This window comes from Micrasema longulum, unplaced genomic scaffold, assembly GCF_059751315.1.
Source record: "Micrasema longulum isolate JH-2025_06_02 unplaced genomic scaffold, ASM5975131v1 h1tg000952l, whole genome shotgun sequence".
Taxonomy (NCBI): Eukaryota; Metazoa; Arthropoda; class Insecta; order Trichoptera; family Brachycentridae; genus Micrasema; species Micrasema longulum.
In genome coordinates, this window is record NW_028278143.1 from 150,312 (window position 1) to 165,682 (window position 15,371).

Consider the following 15,371-nt stretch of genomic DNA (forward strand, 5'->3'; position numbering starts at 1 on the left):
ATAATGAATAAAAAAATCCAAGATAAGATTCGCATATTTTATTTCATCATAGTTCGATTAGATTAGATTCGATTAATCTTCGGAGATTAGAAATAATTTCTGGAAATATTAGAAATATTTCTGTGACCTGTAAAAGTAGAAACTCGTTCATCTTTTTGTAGTATTTTTTTCACAAATAAAAAAATCTTTTAAAACATTACTATTACGTGACGTTTGATGGATTAATTTAATTTTGGTACCAACAAATATTTTTTTAATTCTTGATTTATTTTGGGTTATGGTTTATTTTTGTCGTTTTCTGAAATGTAAAATAAATTATTATGAAAATAAAACTTTGTTATTAGTGGTACACAAATTTTGTTCTTTAAAAATAAACAAATTAATCAGTGAAACTGCAGGGGGGTTTTATTCCACTTATCTAAGTTGTTAGCATATACATATGGATGTGGATAGTTATCTAAAGTACACTACATATATCAACCGTTGATGGGAGGAGTGCTCTCCCGAAACTGTAGTAGTGTTTTTGTAAAAGAATAAAAATTGTTTAACACTAATAACAAAGTTCTCTTTTCATGATAATTTAAAATAAAGTGTTACCAAGTGAATGCCGATTCAATTAAAAATATCGTTATTTAATAGGCTGAACAACAAAACAATTCAAATCTTTATAAGGTATTTTGAACATTTATTTAAAGATACATCGAAAATGGATGCGAAAAGTTTACCTCCATAAATAAACATTTTGTCGGCCTCGTGGTGTAATGGTCAGCGCGTAAGCCTGCTCTGCAAGAGGTCTCAGGTTCGATTTCCGACATGGTTGATGTGAAATATTTATTTAAAATAAGTGTTTTCACACTAGAATATTTCATAGTCACTGGACTGGTACCTGAAGCGTAAGACTGATCATCTTACCTTCATGTAACAAAAAAATTTAAGGAAAGGGAACGATGATGATGATGATAAATAAACATTTTTAAAAAAACGCCATCAATTAATAATTATTATTTGAAAACACTAACTTTGTGGCCAAACATTTTACTAAATGTAAGTAAATAATTATGTTTAACCACTTACTGACATTTCTTTAAAATTATAATCAGTGCAGGTTAGTGTAGTAGTTATGTGTCCTATCAGCATGTTGGTTTTATATTTTTGTTCATCTACCATTATGGTGAAGGTGTATAGTTGGATTTGCATGTTAGTGTAATTAGTGTCCTGACGAAGAGACGGGTTTGTCTTAAAACCGGTAGACATAGAAGATTCGCTAAGTGGTTTTGTGCAATTATTTACTAACATTTAATAAAGCTTATGATTATCTACTATTTGTGCCCTTTTCATCAAACCTTATACTAAATATGTAGTACGTTGTTTTATTTGAATGATGCAGCTAGAACTTAATTATTTGGAATCAAGGTTTTGTAATTAATCGTATTATGCCTCTAATACACGTAATCAAGTACCTACTGTAAACAATGCCAATCTTTAGTTATAATAATGTTTTATAAATTCAAAATGATGGTCATAAAAATATGAAATAAGAAGCAAGATTTATCAAAACAGAAATTTATTGGGAAATATTTATTTCAGTACTGGTCGAGATTCTTTTCAAAATTGCAAGTAGCAATTTTATTTAGATGTTCAGAAAAAAGAATTCGATTTTTGCGAAAAATCCAACGAACGAAAATCTTAATTTTTTGTCTCGGTTGGATCTTAGGTTTCTGGTGGTGTTTTCAGCTATCGTCACCTTGATGGTGTTGAGTCTGGTGATGATTAGAAGTATTATTTGACGGATCAGTTATTTGGCTTTAGATAGGTTGTCATTCGCGTTGATCGTAGTCTGTTCTCTTGGTGATGTAGGCCTTGATGGCTGGAAGGCTGTGGACCTTCTGCATGAGCTGGTGAAGGTGAGTGTACTTGCTCTGGAGGAAGTCAGTTCCCCACATGGCGATGGTAGACTCAACAATACCGACGAAGAAGAAATCAACCCAGGTTAGCTATAATCAAGAAATAAAACATTATGGTATGGATTAACAATCCAGTAACTGGGGGCCCAAAAGTGAAATTTCGATCTAGTACAAAACTCTAGATATTTCGTTCAATTTATCAATTTTCAAATTATTTGGTTACTCTGCATAATTTAAAACTACTTTCTTTTTTTGTAGAAAAGAGTATATTTTTATTCTTATGATTTATCCATTGATATATATAGACATAGACATTCCCTATAGAGTATAATAATTAAAAAAGTAGTGACACGAAAACGTACCCATGGTTAACTAAGTTTATTTATTTACACCAGGGCTGCATTCAACGAGCATCCATATGCTACTTAAAATTAAAAGATACTCGTTTTTGGTCCATTAAAAAAAATGTATTTAACGTTAACAATCAACACTTGTTTTTGGTAGATCCCAATCAGGTTCTTTACGACCAATGTTTTTCTTTTCACTGGACTATAGAAATGCAAAGATAATATTAACCCACGTTTATTATATTTCAAAAACGTATTCCTATCAGTGCATTACCTTAATTAATAAGAACTTCGCAATAGCACCGCTATGCACAGTTTGCCGTTTATAAAAAACAATATTTATACTTTTATATTAACTGTTAAATGCTTTGTTTGCACCCAAGAACAAATACTTATGAAAATCCTTTTTACAATGTTTATCCGAATGGTTTTTACACGTTTTCATGACACAAGTAGGCATTTTAGTTTCGAATCTAAACGTCACGCCTAGCTAACGGTCGACGAACTACTAAATATGCGTCAGGCACGACTGAGCGTTTGGGCATGAGTTGAATGTCATTTTTGAGGGCTTAGGGCATGTTTATGTTTCAAAATGTCGATGGATTTACCAAATTCCATTAGTCATTTTCAACGAGTTGTAAATAATTCACTATTACAAAATGGGAATCAAGTTGGAGTGCAGTGGGATTCAAACCTCGGACCTTAATGCATCTGATACGTATACCAAGATTTTAAACAGAAACAAGGGATTAAGAAAAATTGATAGAAAAAGCGTGATGTCGAACCTTTCCGAAGAAGTATCCGCTGTTCGTCTCCACCATCTTGTCCATGCGGGTCAGGTAGACGGGGCAAATCTCGGTTTCCAGGGCCTTCTTGTACTGCATTTTCCTGGTGGAATCGGTCTCGCGGAAGTATTCAAGAACCTCTGTAGGATGAAGATAATGAATCAGCTTTAAATTCGGAAAAATTGCAACGTCGCTGGTTCCAATGATATTTTATCTTATCAGCTACGAGCATTCTAAAAAATGTTTTTGAAATTCAGAATTAAATTTGTACTCACTATGCCAGAATTCGTAAACGGTCTCAGCAACTGTATCCATCTGGGCGTTGGTGATGTCATCAGTGCCGAAGAGGTTGAGTTTCTTGCCGAGGAAGCGGGCGATGGCCAAGGGCTGGTTCAGCACTTTACCTTCGTACTCCAACATGGGCAACTTGTGAAATGGCACATCTAAAAGTTTAAATTGATTGATTGAAAAAATCTGATATTCCCTTTTTCTGTGAGCGGTCAAATGCAAAAATTTAAAAAACCTACTCGAAAGTATCAAATCAAAATCATTATCATCATACCCCTGTCCGCTCCAGATGGTGCATAGGGCACTGCATTAGTACACTAAATGCAGCGTGTATCTAACGTCTGTTACATGATGATAAGGTGATCAACCTTACGCTTCAGGCACCAGTCCGGACCGTAAAATATTATATTATAATAAATAGCAGCCATCTCAACATCTCAACTAAGCCTAGAGGCGGAAGCAATTTCTAAACATTTAAAATATCTTATTTTTTAAATTTCTCGAATTTTACATTTCTCATATTTTAATTAAAATTATTTACATCATCGACTGTTTACTGAAAAATGTATATTGACCCTTTTTACAATTTCGGTTTATGTTATTCTCATTTTTACATGCATTTTATGTGAAAATTTGTTCTTTTTCCTAATAAATTAAGCAAAATAAATCAAAAAGGATTGACTTACTCTGCTTCATTGATGGCCAGGTGGTCTTTTGATTCACGGTGACGTTTTCATAGTTGACTCCTCCATAGGTAAGCATGTACCTGATGGATTCGCTAGTCCCCATGAAGTCATAGTAGGTTAACTTGTAGACTGGAGCCATTTTGAAGATTCTGTTGTACAAATAGTTCAAGAAGATCAGAGCTATTGAATTAATGGTCTTCCACTAACTGAAGATTCATTCTGCGAACCCACTATTTATATTTGAAGTAATCACATCTTCGCCATTATCATCTCCAGTTTTATTTCTTTGTTGATTTGTTTTTTATGCAATAATAAGTATTATTTGTAATCAGTCTCAGTTTTAATTGACCTCTGTAGGTTTATACCAGAATCTTATTGAACAATAGAGATAGTATAATGTTCATCCTGTACTCAAATATAAATTTATCAAAAGATTGTTTAAATTATGCGTTTTTTTACCGCTTGATAAATAATTAAGTGTCGTTTGCATATGAACAATGCAATAGATATGACAATATCGGCTTGTCCCAGCTCCGTGAACAGCCAAAACCGCGCAGGACAGAACGCTGGGATAATACGAAAATTCGGCAGCAGTTCAACATGAGCGCTGCGAAAATTAATACACGACGGCGTTTATTACGAGCGAGTTCACGAAAAATATTATTTATTTTATACCAAGATGTATTTAATTTTTTAAAGAACAAACTCCATGGTAAAAATGTTTTTTTTTTCTGGGAACATTTTTGCGACGCTCACACGTAGAGCAAATCACAATTATCATAGCGTTATCGCTAGACCAATTCCAGGGCACTACAGATTGAACAAACACCTTACTGTCACGCTATAATGAACCTTTCCGAAACTTCTAGATGTAGGTTCTGCAGTACCTACGCACATTAATTATTGTTGACTGTGTGTTTCTATAAAATATATAAATATATGTGCCTATCTCTGACCTAGTCCTCAAGTAAGAAGAAAATAGGTATAAAATTTATAGATACACAATACATTTTCTGTATATTTTTGACCTAATAAAGCTCCGCCAAAATCAAGTGAGAGTTATCGTTAGAGCCCTCACATGGCACTGCATATTAAACAAACACCATGCTAGAATGAACCTTTCCGAAACTTCTAGATGTAGGTTCTGCAGTGCAGATGAGGGAACACCTATACACATTGTATGTGATTGTGATGCTTTCCATCATGAAAGAAGCGGCATCCTCGGGGGACCACTGGTTAAACCTGAGGTTGTTAGTGATCTCGCCTCCTACCTATCGCAATACTTTACGGATCTGGTCTTGAAAGAGGAGTTTTAGCAAAATGAGAACTCTCGCCTTCCACACAGGCCTTTTAAAGACGTGGCCCTGGAAGACGAGAATTATGCTTGGCGACCCGTCATAATAGATCTTCACAGGTCGCAGTGACGTCCGCAGCTTGCATATCACTGGAGACCTACCAACCTTAAATAATAAGAATAAGGCCTTGTGAAGGTATTGGTGGTTTTGGGTGCAGTAAGATCAATTCTGTGTTGTGCTAAAAACAGCATAGCGGCCGCTTCCATACAAAAACTGCAATGATAATTACCTTCTGAAAATAGTATTGATCACAAAAACGGTATTTTTTAAATCGCAGAAATCACATACGACACTAGAAAAATCTTACAAAATAAGTGGTGACAGAAAGAATAATTAATGCAGTTACCACGTTGCCAGACTCGATCAAGCGAAAATAGGTAGATTCAGAAAAATAAATCGGTAGATTTCGGTAGATTTGGGGGTGCAGAGGGGGGGAGGGGGGCCAAAATAAATTTGACAGTCGTTCAAAATTAATGCGCCGTTTGGCCTAAGACCGTTGCCTTAAATAGTCGAAAACGCTCGATAAATGGACAATTGAAAACCAACCAAGGACTGCAGTATGTGAATCACCAAAATATATTGATTCCGGCTTGCAAAACTGGCCCAGAATACAGTTAAATTATGTTTTATTACTTTGAGGTTATGTTGATATTTTAATTTCTATTTCAACAATTACTGTATTTTGTGTAACTATATAAACTCTTCAAGGTTTTAAGGCATAAATATTAATGAAATTACTCTAAATTACCTATGTATGCATGTTTTTATGCACAAAGTTACATCGGTTGAATGTATTTTCATAAAATATATTCAATTATGTATATTAATACCCGTTCTGTAAGAATTCAAGTATTGTGTTTTGTAAGCCTGTCAATGACTCTGCATAAATCATAAATAGGTTTTTTTTGCAGGTAAAAGCGTCTTGCAGCATAGAGGCTATGACATTGGTGGCTTTTCGCTATCTCTCTATGTCCAGTGCCTCGATTATGAACGTTATCTTCATCTGTCTATATCGAGACGGTATACTTAACTTCTGTAGGTACTATCTGTATCTTACCTAAAGCGATTATAAACTCCAATAAATCCCAATTCAAGCAAAAAATGCTCACTTGAACATGAATTTTGTATGACTTTTGGAAATCACCTAGACGGTACACTTAACGATCGTTTGTATGTATCTACCGATTGAGTACAAAGGCGGCTTCTTTAACACCTCGATACGTATGTACACTCGGAAAGATAGTAAAACAGATGAAAAAATATAAAAACTAAATTTATTTTTTAGTTGTAACTTTCTAATGCCTAGATACTCTAATTAATAGGACAGAACCAAGCGACATTATTTCCACATCTAGGCGTTCATTTTATCAAACTGACAGTTATGTCGGAATTTAATTCGACTTCAAAATTTACTTATTTTGCTCTCATATTTTGAATAGGCTTTTAAGAAAAAAAGTGTCAACCTCAAAACGATTAATAAATCTATTAAATTTTATAATTTTTTTTATTAAAGGAAAAATTGCTCGGTGGAACCAAATTTAAGACACTTCTAATGCGTAGATAAACGTATCGAGGGGTTCTAGACCCGCCGGTATAAACCGATGTACCTACTTACATCAAAACTTGATGGTGGGTATCGGTAGTATACCTTTGTAGTCGGTCGGAAGACTTTTATCTTCAAATATGACGTCATACTGAAACCATGTCATTTTAGAGTACGTACGCTTCCCCTTGTTTCATATCGATGTACCTACCCAAAACTTGAAGGTAGGAGGTCGGTAGTATATCTTTTCTAACCGCTAGAGGGAATTTACCGTCGACGTCTTTATCTTCCCATCATAATTGAGGCCCTGGTCATTTTTTAAATTATTGGTCAAACTTTTTTATCAAACAAAATTGCCAAACAAAGAAATAATTAATATTTTAAAGTTTTTTAAAACTGCTAACTGCTGAAGTACTGAACGAATTGCTTAAAATAATGATTCAACTAAATTTAAATTGAAAATAGATAATTAACTGAAGAACAACCATTTCTCTCATTTTTATATGAAAGGTGATCCCTTTACATTTCTTCTCATAAGAAAAACAAAGATATATACACTTTTCAATAATGTCATGAAATTCTATGGTCATGATTTAACATGCAACAATATTTTATATTTAAAAATTAATATTTCATTAATATATCATTTATTATATACTTATGTACGATAGATAAACAGTTATGTTAACAATCAACAGATGGCAACCTAAATGAGCAAACAAACAATAAATTATTATAATATGTATTCGTTTTCTTTGTATTGAAATTTTGCTATATGAAAAAAAAACAAGGAAATGTATAGAAGTCGGTAGAATTTCAATAGAATTCGGTAGATCAATAGATTGCTCCCAAAATCGGTAGATCTACCAAAAAATCGGTAGTATTGGCAACGCTGAATTAATGCCTCTAAAATTAACGATTGAGTCTGTCATGTACGGGTCTGTTTAGTCAAAGGACCGGCAATATGAGCGCGATTCGGTAGCCACATAATCGCGCGGTCGCAGTACGCATCGAGCGCTCACACAAGATGCACGCGTCATTTTCGAATGATGTATATTTCTTTGTGTGCCATTTTAAAAATTATTTTTTTACAATATACATAAGAGGTGAAACAAAGTATTTAAAAAAATTAAGATAATTACAAAGCAAAAAATAGTAAACAAAAATCCCACAAAGGCTTGGCCTGTTCGTGGGTATACAAGAAATTATTATGAATTTTTGCTCCCGTAATAAATGGACAGGTATAGTATTTTTGTGTTGTATAAGAAAGAGAAAAGAAAATATTCTGTAAAAGATTATAAGGTACTTTATTATTTTATAAGAAATAAAAAACATTAAAATATTTAATTATTCCATATTAATATACATTGATATAATTAGGTGTACTAAAAATGTATAGCGCGCACGCTGCCACAGTTTCATCGTCCATTGTCTAGCAAAGACAAATGACAAGTGCGATTAATTGCGCGAGTAGAGCAGTGTGTGGGCGGAGAGGGCAGCATCGGGCGAGAGGGCGGCAGCGCGAGGAGCATGAGCATGAGCAGCGCAAGGAGCATAGTGTGGCGGGGCTATTATAGTACGTATCGCGCCAATCCAGTTTTTCCGGTAAAATTAGGATGGATCGGTGGGTGGATACTTATTTCTTATTTTCTTTTTTGGTTTTATTTATTTAGTTTCAGCTCGCGGGTAAAAATTTTGCTTAAAGAAATCGAGTGGAGATTAGTCCGACTCACGGTGTACTATTTCATCTGTTTACCTGTTAATTGATAAATGAAATAATAAAAAAAAATATTTATAAACCCACACTATGTTATTTCTTAAGGACGTCCCATGTTTAACACTCCACTAAATGGCGGATGGGAATTTGACCTTTATGTATATATGAAATAGACTCGAAAAAATTTGTCGTCTAAAGCTTTATTCTAAACGAGGTGTATGATTTCTCACTGTCTAAACCTTAGAGTCATACATCTTGGAGTCCATACTATTCCAAATTTTGTAAGAATTTTTGAAAAGGGGGCGTGGTCGTTTGTTTAGTGAAGACGTTTTTCGTTTCCAGATGTTTATAAAACAGGGTTGTCACAAATGCATGACTCTCGGTGAATTTTTACAGAGATTCGTAGGGAGTACAATACAAACGTTTATTTTAATTTAGTAACAAGTTTACTAAAAACATTTTCAATAAATAAAAGTAAGCAATAATAAACGTTATAAATGACATTGTGAGGTTTATTAATTAATTTTATAAACAAATATTCTATTATAAAAAAAAGTAAAAATGCAATAAAGTAAGTTTATTGATTTTGAAAGATAACCAATTTGTTGAAATGTTGTCTCACTCTGACGGCAGGTTGTACCGCTGATTAAGCCAGAAAGTGAAGCCTGACATCTAAATATTTAGAAGCAACTGCCCTAATTAAGTAAACAGCGTGATTCTCTAGCGGGGACTGGTCTAACATGTGAGAAAGTAATATATCAAAATAATCTACAGTTAAGAAAAATTTTAATATGTCTATAAAACCCGAATTAATTTTACCTCCATTACTGTCTAAAAACAATTTTTTGTCACCCAGTGCATTTCTTATTAATTTAGGCATATGACATGGGTAAAAAAAAACCACAATAATTTCATTTTCATAGAAAAAATATGGTTTTAAATTATGCTCTTCAAACGAACAACCCAACTGCTTCGCCATAGTTGTATTTGGAGCAGCGCCATCAAACGTCAAAGAAATTGTACGAATACCGCATTCCTTTAGCAAAGAGAGACATTGAGTAAAGCTAGGGTTTCCTAGGACAGCGGTGCCCGTATCTTAACGGCCGTAGTGAACGGTGATGCGGTGGACAGCCGCCGTAGTGGTGACTAGAGAGTGTTTTTATTTTTTATCGGTGTTATCAACACCATTTTTATAGGAAACCACTCTCTAGTCACCGTTACGACGGCTGTCAACCGCATTAATGTTGACTACGGCCGTTAAAATACGGGCACCGCTGTCCTAGGAAACCCGAGCTTAACCAACATACTTTTTTGTTCCCCCGTTATACTTTTGACCGGAAAATATCCAACTGGTATTTTCCACCATCCGTTTATACAAACTACAATGAAAGTTAGTATCTCACGGGCAAGGGGTATTTCTTCTTCTTCCAAATTACCACCAACGTTAACGTATCCCATTTCCACTTGTCCAATTCTTTCTTATTTCTTATGGATGCTTATTTCATCCATCACAAGTGGGCATCAAACGACTCTTGAGTGAAGCCGGGATCACCATAAATTTGTTAATACCAATGTGAAAGTGTTTTCGCATGAGGCAAGCACGTGTTTAATGTTTCCCTTACATGGTTATACTCTCTAGGCGAATAAAAATGTACGGTAATGGCAAATTTTCTTAGCTCTGGGGTATACTTCCTGGCTAAATGAAGTCCCTTTGCTTTCGAAATTTGCCGTTTTAAAAAATCCTTGTTAGACCCGTCCATTGATGATAAAATCTCAATACCTTCACATTGAACATGTCCCATTTCTTTTAATTCCTGAATAACATATGATAAGTTCGCAATTTTTTTTAATTATCGACGTTTTGACTGTTGCAACGTTGACACTTTTCTCCGCAATTCAACAATTTTCTTATCTCTTAGATTTAACTGTTCTATTAAAGCTAATTTTCTGGGTGCGCCTACTTCAGGCGCCCTTACAGTGATGGAAGAAACGGGAATTATCTAAAATAAATTTCCTTTTTCAACAAAAAACTACAAATTGAAAAACGAATTCGGGTTGAATATTATGCAAAATAAAATATACTTACATCATTGAAAACTGGATATAATGAGTTCTCCATTGCCAAAATAGTATCTGAATTATTTTTTTGACTTGTAACCTAAAAACAGTAATCGGGATTAAATTTGATGTTTTTGACAAAATAATAAAAATGATTTACATGCGAAACTTAACTTACATCTTCGAAAAATGGATGGAACGGAGTCTCTAATTTCAAAATATTCTCCGAATTCATTATATTTGTGACCTGAAAACAGGAATCTTTGATAAATTTTATGTTTTAGTTGAATTAGTTTAATTTTAGTACCTACGCGCAAAACTCAATGAACTAACATCTTTAAAAACTGGATTACAGGGGGTCTTCAACTCCAACATATTTTCTAAATTCGTTGTTTGATTTGTGAACTGAAAACAGTAGTCTCTTTTAAATTTTATTTTTAAACTTGCATATTTGCAAATTGGATAGAGTGAAGATGCCACTTCTGATTTGGTGAATTGGGGAAAAATGAGAAGATAAAATTTCATATATCTCTGTCTTTGCATACGGACCTCGCTTCATCTACATTCATACATCTTGGCATGCATGCACGTCGATTTATTCGACTTTATGGTATATAAATATTAAATAAATGTATATTTACCCTATCAACAGCGGGTTGAGTTTTTGAAAACATGATGGGTACGGCACCATTTATTACACGTACCCAAGATTATTTTTTTTCATAATTATTGGATAGAAAGTGGTTGGAACAGACCCAACTGTTATTTCCACTACTTGTTCCGGGGACCAATTGTTCCGCCCTGTCGCATGGATCCATTTATTTCGCCTTATTTCATCTATCGGGAATCTAAAAAAAAACCTTCATCTACTATATGCTTATAAATTAAATGATAAAATGATTACACATATAAATAACATTTAAGTATTTACGTATTATTTTAAATAAATGCACAGCCCTGATAAATAACATAAAAATACCATTCAAAATTGGCGCAGATGTATTGTCATCTCTTTTAGTTACATTCAATAAACGAATATTTCAAATTCTTTCAGTGAGATAAAAAGAGAAAGAATTATTTCCAGATGTCGGTTGACTCGGTAAAAGGTCATCGAGTTTGCATGTCTTGAACATTTAGAGAAATATTTTGATTTAAACGATACATAAATCTAAAGTATAAGGTATTTGAATTACACAGAAACAAATGCTATAATAATTGTTCAAATGATAGTAAAAAAGTAGTGGTACATTTATGTTGAAAACTACCAAAAAAACGTGTTAATGTGAAAATTTATAATATTTGATAAATACCTGTGATAACTGAACCTTTTTTTCCCATTTCCAGTTCTATTTAAACATCCTTTCATGGCACAAGTCGGCATGATGAATTTTGATGTAATTAGCACTAAATACGATAAACAATCATCAAAATACCGACGGAGCGTTTGACAGTTCGAAGCAATACTGGCCGCGTACGTCAAAAACGAGCATCGCACGAATTCGAAAATCGACTACAAAACAAAAAATGAGGACCGTACCCACAGATTTTTTTTTGTCTCCCTTTCTCTCATTTAGAACATATTGTAAAAAATGAGTCCGCTATAACCGGCAACATGCGTTGGATTGGTAAAATGTCTTGTTATCCCTCTTTATATGTATATACTCTAAGGTCTAAACGCTCGTAAAGGGAGAAAGAGGTCTAAATTTCATGCCTACATGCTTGCAAAGAAACGCATTTGAAATATTTTAGGTTATCTATGCGGACAACTTTAAGGCTGTTCAACTATGCGCAAGATCCTTTTTCTATTTGTAAATTTTGGTAACATTTGTTTTAGATTAAATAAATTGACAGAGTGACGCACTTTGAAGTTAGAAATAAATTGACTGAATTACGTAAACGTCTATTCATGGAATTAAGAATAGTCCAGAAGGAGCGTAGAATCATATTTGAATACATCGGACTGTGTCCGAAAATCCCCCCACTTTGCACCACTTTTGCCGCGCGCATGCTTGAAGTCGCCACGTAATGTTGCCAGATTGCGCAAAATATAACCGTAACACAAATGTAAGATAATTATATTTTTTTAAAATAGCGAATGTTAATTTCTATAAAATCTTGTTATACACGCGGAAACATTGATTGATACAACAGAGTAGATAAGTAAAGGGTCATTTAAGAAGAGTAATTGAATTAATGTACCTTTAACTAAGTTAACTTGAGTTTTATAATAAATATATTTTATTATTTAACTAAAATTCGTTTAAAATTATGCTTAGAACTCAATCTATGCCGATGGTTGTGGGAAAACCTTCTTAGCGTTGGTTGAATAATTTTGTATTAAATTTTTTTTTGTCAAATAACACCCAGTTATACAAAAAGCAACCATTCATAAAAAATATTTTATGTAGGTACTTCAAATTCCATATAGGATTCTTGAATGTGCAAATTATTTATTGTTTTAAATGTATTGGATTCCGCTCCCAAGGGATATGTCGTGATTGAAATTTATTGCAACAGAGAGGGAAAACATTTTTGAGAGGAGAAAATAGAAATCTAGTAATTTCTAAGGCAGACTGTTGAATGTCACACAGTGTGTAAAGTGGTCACTCAAACTAGCCGGTGACAGGTCATAAGCCCTGCAAATACCTAGACTTCCATATTTCTATCTCAAAAATGTTTTCTCTTTCTGTTGCGATAATTTTCAGTATTGTTAACTCCAGACAGCCTGGTCTGCAAACATTACATTGACGTTTAATTTACTGCATGAACGATTTTACAGATTTTTCGTATTGAGTGTTGGCATAAGTTAATCATCATAAATTTGATAATCATTGTGACTTACAGAGCATCCTGGAAAGATGGAGAAGGGTCCTGGAGGACTGGTGGATACCCTAAAATTGAAAAGGAAAAATACAGAATATCTGTACCTGCCGTTTGAGGAAACAAATGCGGCAACTCCTTCAATGCAACTGGATGAGGAAATACCAGTTAATTGTTACTCATTTAAGTATCTGGACTACCTCATTCACAAAAATGGAGGTTGCGTAGCAGATTTCAACCATAGAGTAGGTTTGGGATGGATGGGATTCAGAACAGTAACAGGAATCTTTTGTGACCCAAAAATACATTTAAATCTGAAAGGAAAAGTATACCAGACTATTGTCGACCGGCGATTATGGCTCCAAACGCTGCACTATGTGCAATTCTTACTCTAGACAATTAGAAACAGCAGAAATACGAATGCTCAGGTGGTCGGCAGGAGTATCATTAAAATATAAAATTAATAGTTCACTCACTCGTGATAGCCTGGGTGTCACTGACATAAAGAGAAAGCTGGAAGAGACAGCAGAGATGGTACAGGCACATAGGACGGAGACCACCAGACCATACAGTAAATAAGATAATGTCTGTGGATCTTCCCCGACGGTTCTCCAGAGGAATGCCAAAGGAATCCTGGAGAACGCAATGTTCCAAAATCTTGCAGGGAAACTGCCTAAGTGAAAGAGACACCTGGAATCGAAGATTGTACAGCCTAAGAGAGAAAAGAGCCGACCCCAACAGCCTACCCAGGTAATGAGTTAGGAGAGCGCCAGGAAGAAAGTGTTAGCACACGTTTGAACACAAAAACAAAAAATTACAACAAATTAGTAAATTATATATTCATCTTGATTATTTTACAAAAGATTGGGCCATAATTTATGGCATCTTCACCGTGCACTGCGCAAATATCGCGAGCAGCTTTATTCCCTCTATTGAACGTGAACAGAAGAAGGTCTGGAACGTGCTCTCTTTCGTTCACTTGACATTCCATTTTGAATGCTTGTAGTAAAATATTATCAGATATGATGTAGTCGCTTTCACGCTACACAATACGCTAATTGGTCAAAATAAATAAGTGGAAGTGTACCAAGTATTTTTTAATCAATAACTTATATGTAAATATAATACATTGGAATTCCATCAAGAATTGTCAATAAATAATTTAAATAAAATTATCAGATATGTAACGCAAAAGCAAACACAATATCTTGTTGAGCAGAAAGTGTTCTTTCGAATGACGTATAACCTTTACTATTTTGTTTGGTTTTTGGTGCCCATCTTACATTAACACTCAATATTGGGTTGCAGTCCCGTGTCTAGTGTTGCGGACTCATGGATCAGAGGTCCAAGGTTCGAACCTTACTCTACTCTAACTTGATTTCCATTTTTTAATAGTGAATTATTTACAATTCGTTGGAAATGTTCGCCAAAATTGAAGTATTTGGGTTTATCAGAAGAACGCAAAGATTTATTTTTAACTAAAAAAATAAAAAAACATATACATATACAAATACGACATACATAACATAAACCAAACAACATGTAAGAGTACATTCGGCAATTATCAATATTAACAGCATACAACAATTTTTTGAGAAGAGAATATGGAAGTCTAGGTATTTACAGGATTTATGACCTGCTCTTACTTGGTTTAAGTTGCCAATTTAAATGAGTCGTTAATCTATTCGTTTTTTTGTATGTACAGTTGTTTCTTTTAGTTTTCTATTGTTGGTGTCCATTTTCTTTATCAATTGGGCATTCAACCTTCAAAATATAATTGGCCTCCTAATGACGTAGCTGTCAGTTAACTGCAGAATCCCTTGGGAACATAACTTTAAAAATTAGCCCCGTATTTATCAAAATAGCCA

At 34.1% G+C, this 15,371-nt stretch overlaps 1 protein-coding gene and 2 long non-coding RNA genes across 4 annotated transcripts in view; 1 reads left to right on the plus strand and 2 right to left on the minus strand.

Annotated features, from left to right (window-relative positions):
* Window positions 1-1,547: 1,547 nt before the first annotated feature.
* On the minus strand, window positions 1,548-4,218 carry LOC148277946 (glutathione S-transferase-like). Its single transcript, XM_088232138.1, has 4 exons — window positions 4,011-4,218; window positions 3,312-3,479; window positions 3,037-3,176; window positions 1,548-1,994 (listed from the first exon to the last, which is right to left on the minus strand). The coding sequence occupies exons 1-4, from the start codon at window positions 4,147-4,149 to the stop codon at window positions 1,818-1,820; spliced, it is 624 nt and encodes a 207-aa protein (XP_088088264.1). The 5' UTR covers window positions 4,150-4,218; the 3' UTR covers window positions 1,548-1,817.
* A 3,671-nt stretch (window positions 4,219-7,889) lies between these two features.
* On the plus strand, window positions 7,890-14,589 carry LOC148277947 (uncharacterized). The gene is made up of 2 exons (XR_015823325.1): window positions 7,890-8,149; window positions 13,528-14,589. It is a non-coding gene; the product is annotated as an uncharacterized LOC148277947 (long non-coding RNA).
* LOC148277948 (uncharacterized) overlaps window positions 10,045-15,371 on the minus strand; it is a 28,052-nt gene continuing 22,725 nt past the window's right edge. The window contains exons 2-6 of one of the 2 annotated variants that reach the window (XR_015823323.1): window positions 11,994-12,087; window positions 11,325-11,531; window positions 11,017-11,088; window positions 10,862-10,930; window positions 10,045-10,783 (exon numbers count right to left, since the gene is read on the minus strand). This is a non-coding gene — a long non-coding RNA (uncharacterized LOC148277948). Of the gene's footprint in view, window positions 10,784-10,861; window positions 10,931-11,016; window positions 11,089-11,324; window positions 11,532-11,993; window positions 12,697-15,371 lie in introns of those variants that run through there. The other variant, XR_015823324.1, reaches the window with a different exon arrangement.

Coding starts and splice junctions, on each gene's coding strand:
- LOC148277946 (XM_088232138.1), bottom strand. CDS start 4,149: ATGGCTCCAGTCTACAAGTTAACCTACTATGACTTCATGGGGACTAGC. Junction 3,480..4,010: donor CTGGCCATCAATGAAGCAGA/GTAAGTCAATCC, acceptor TTAAACTTTTAG/ATGTGCCATTTCACAAGTTG. Junction 3,177..3,311: donor CGTTTACGAATTCTGGCATA/GTGAGTACAAAT, acceptor TTCATCCTACAG/AGGTTCTTGAATACTTCCGC.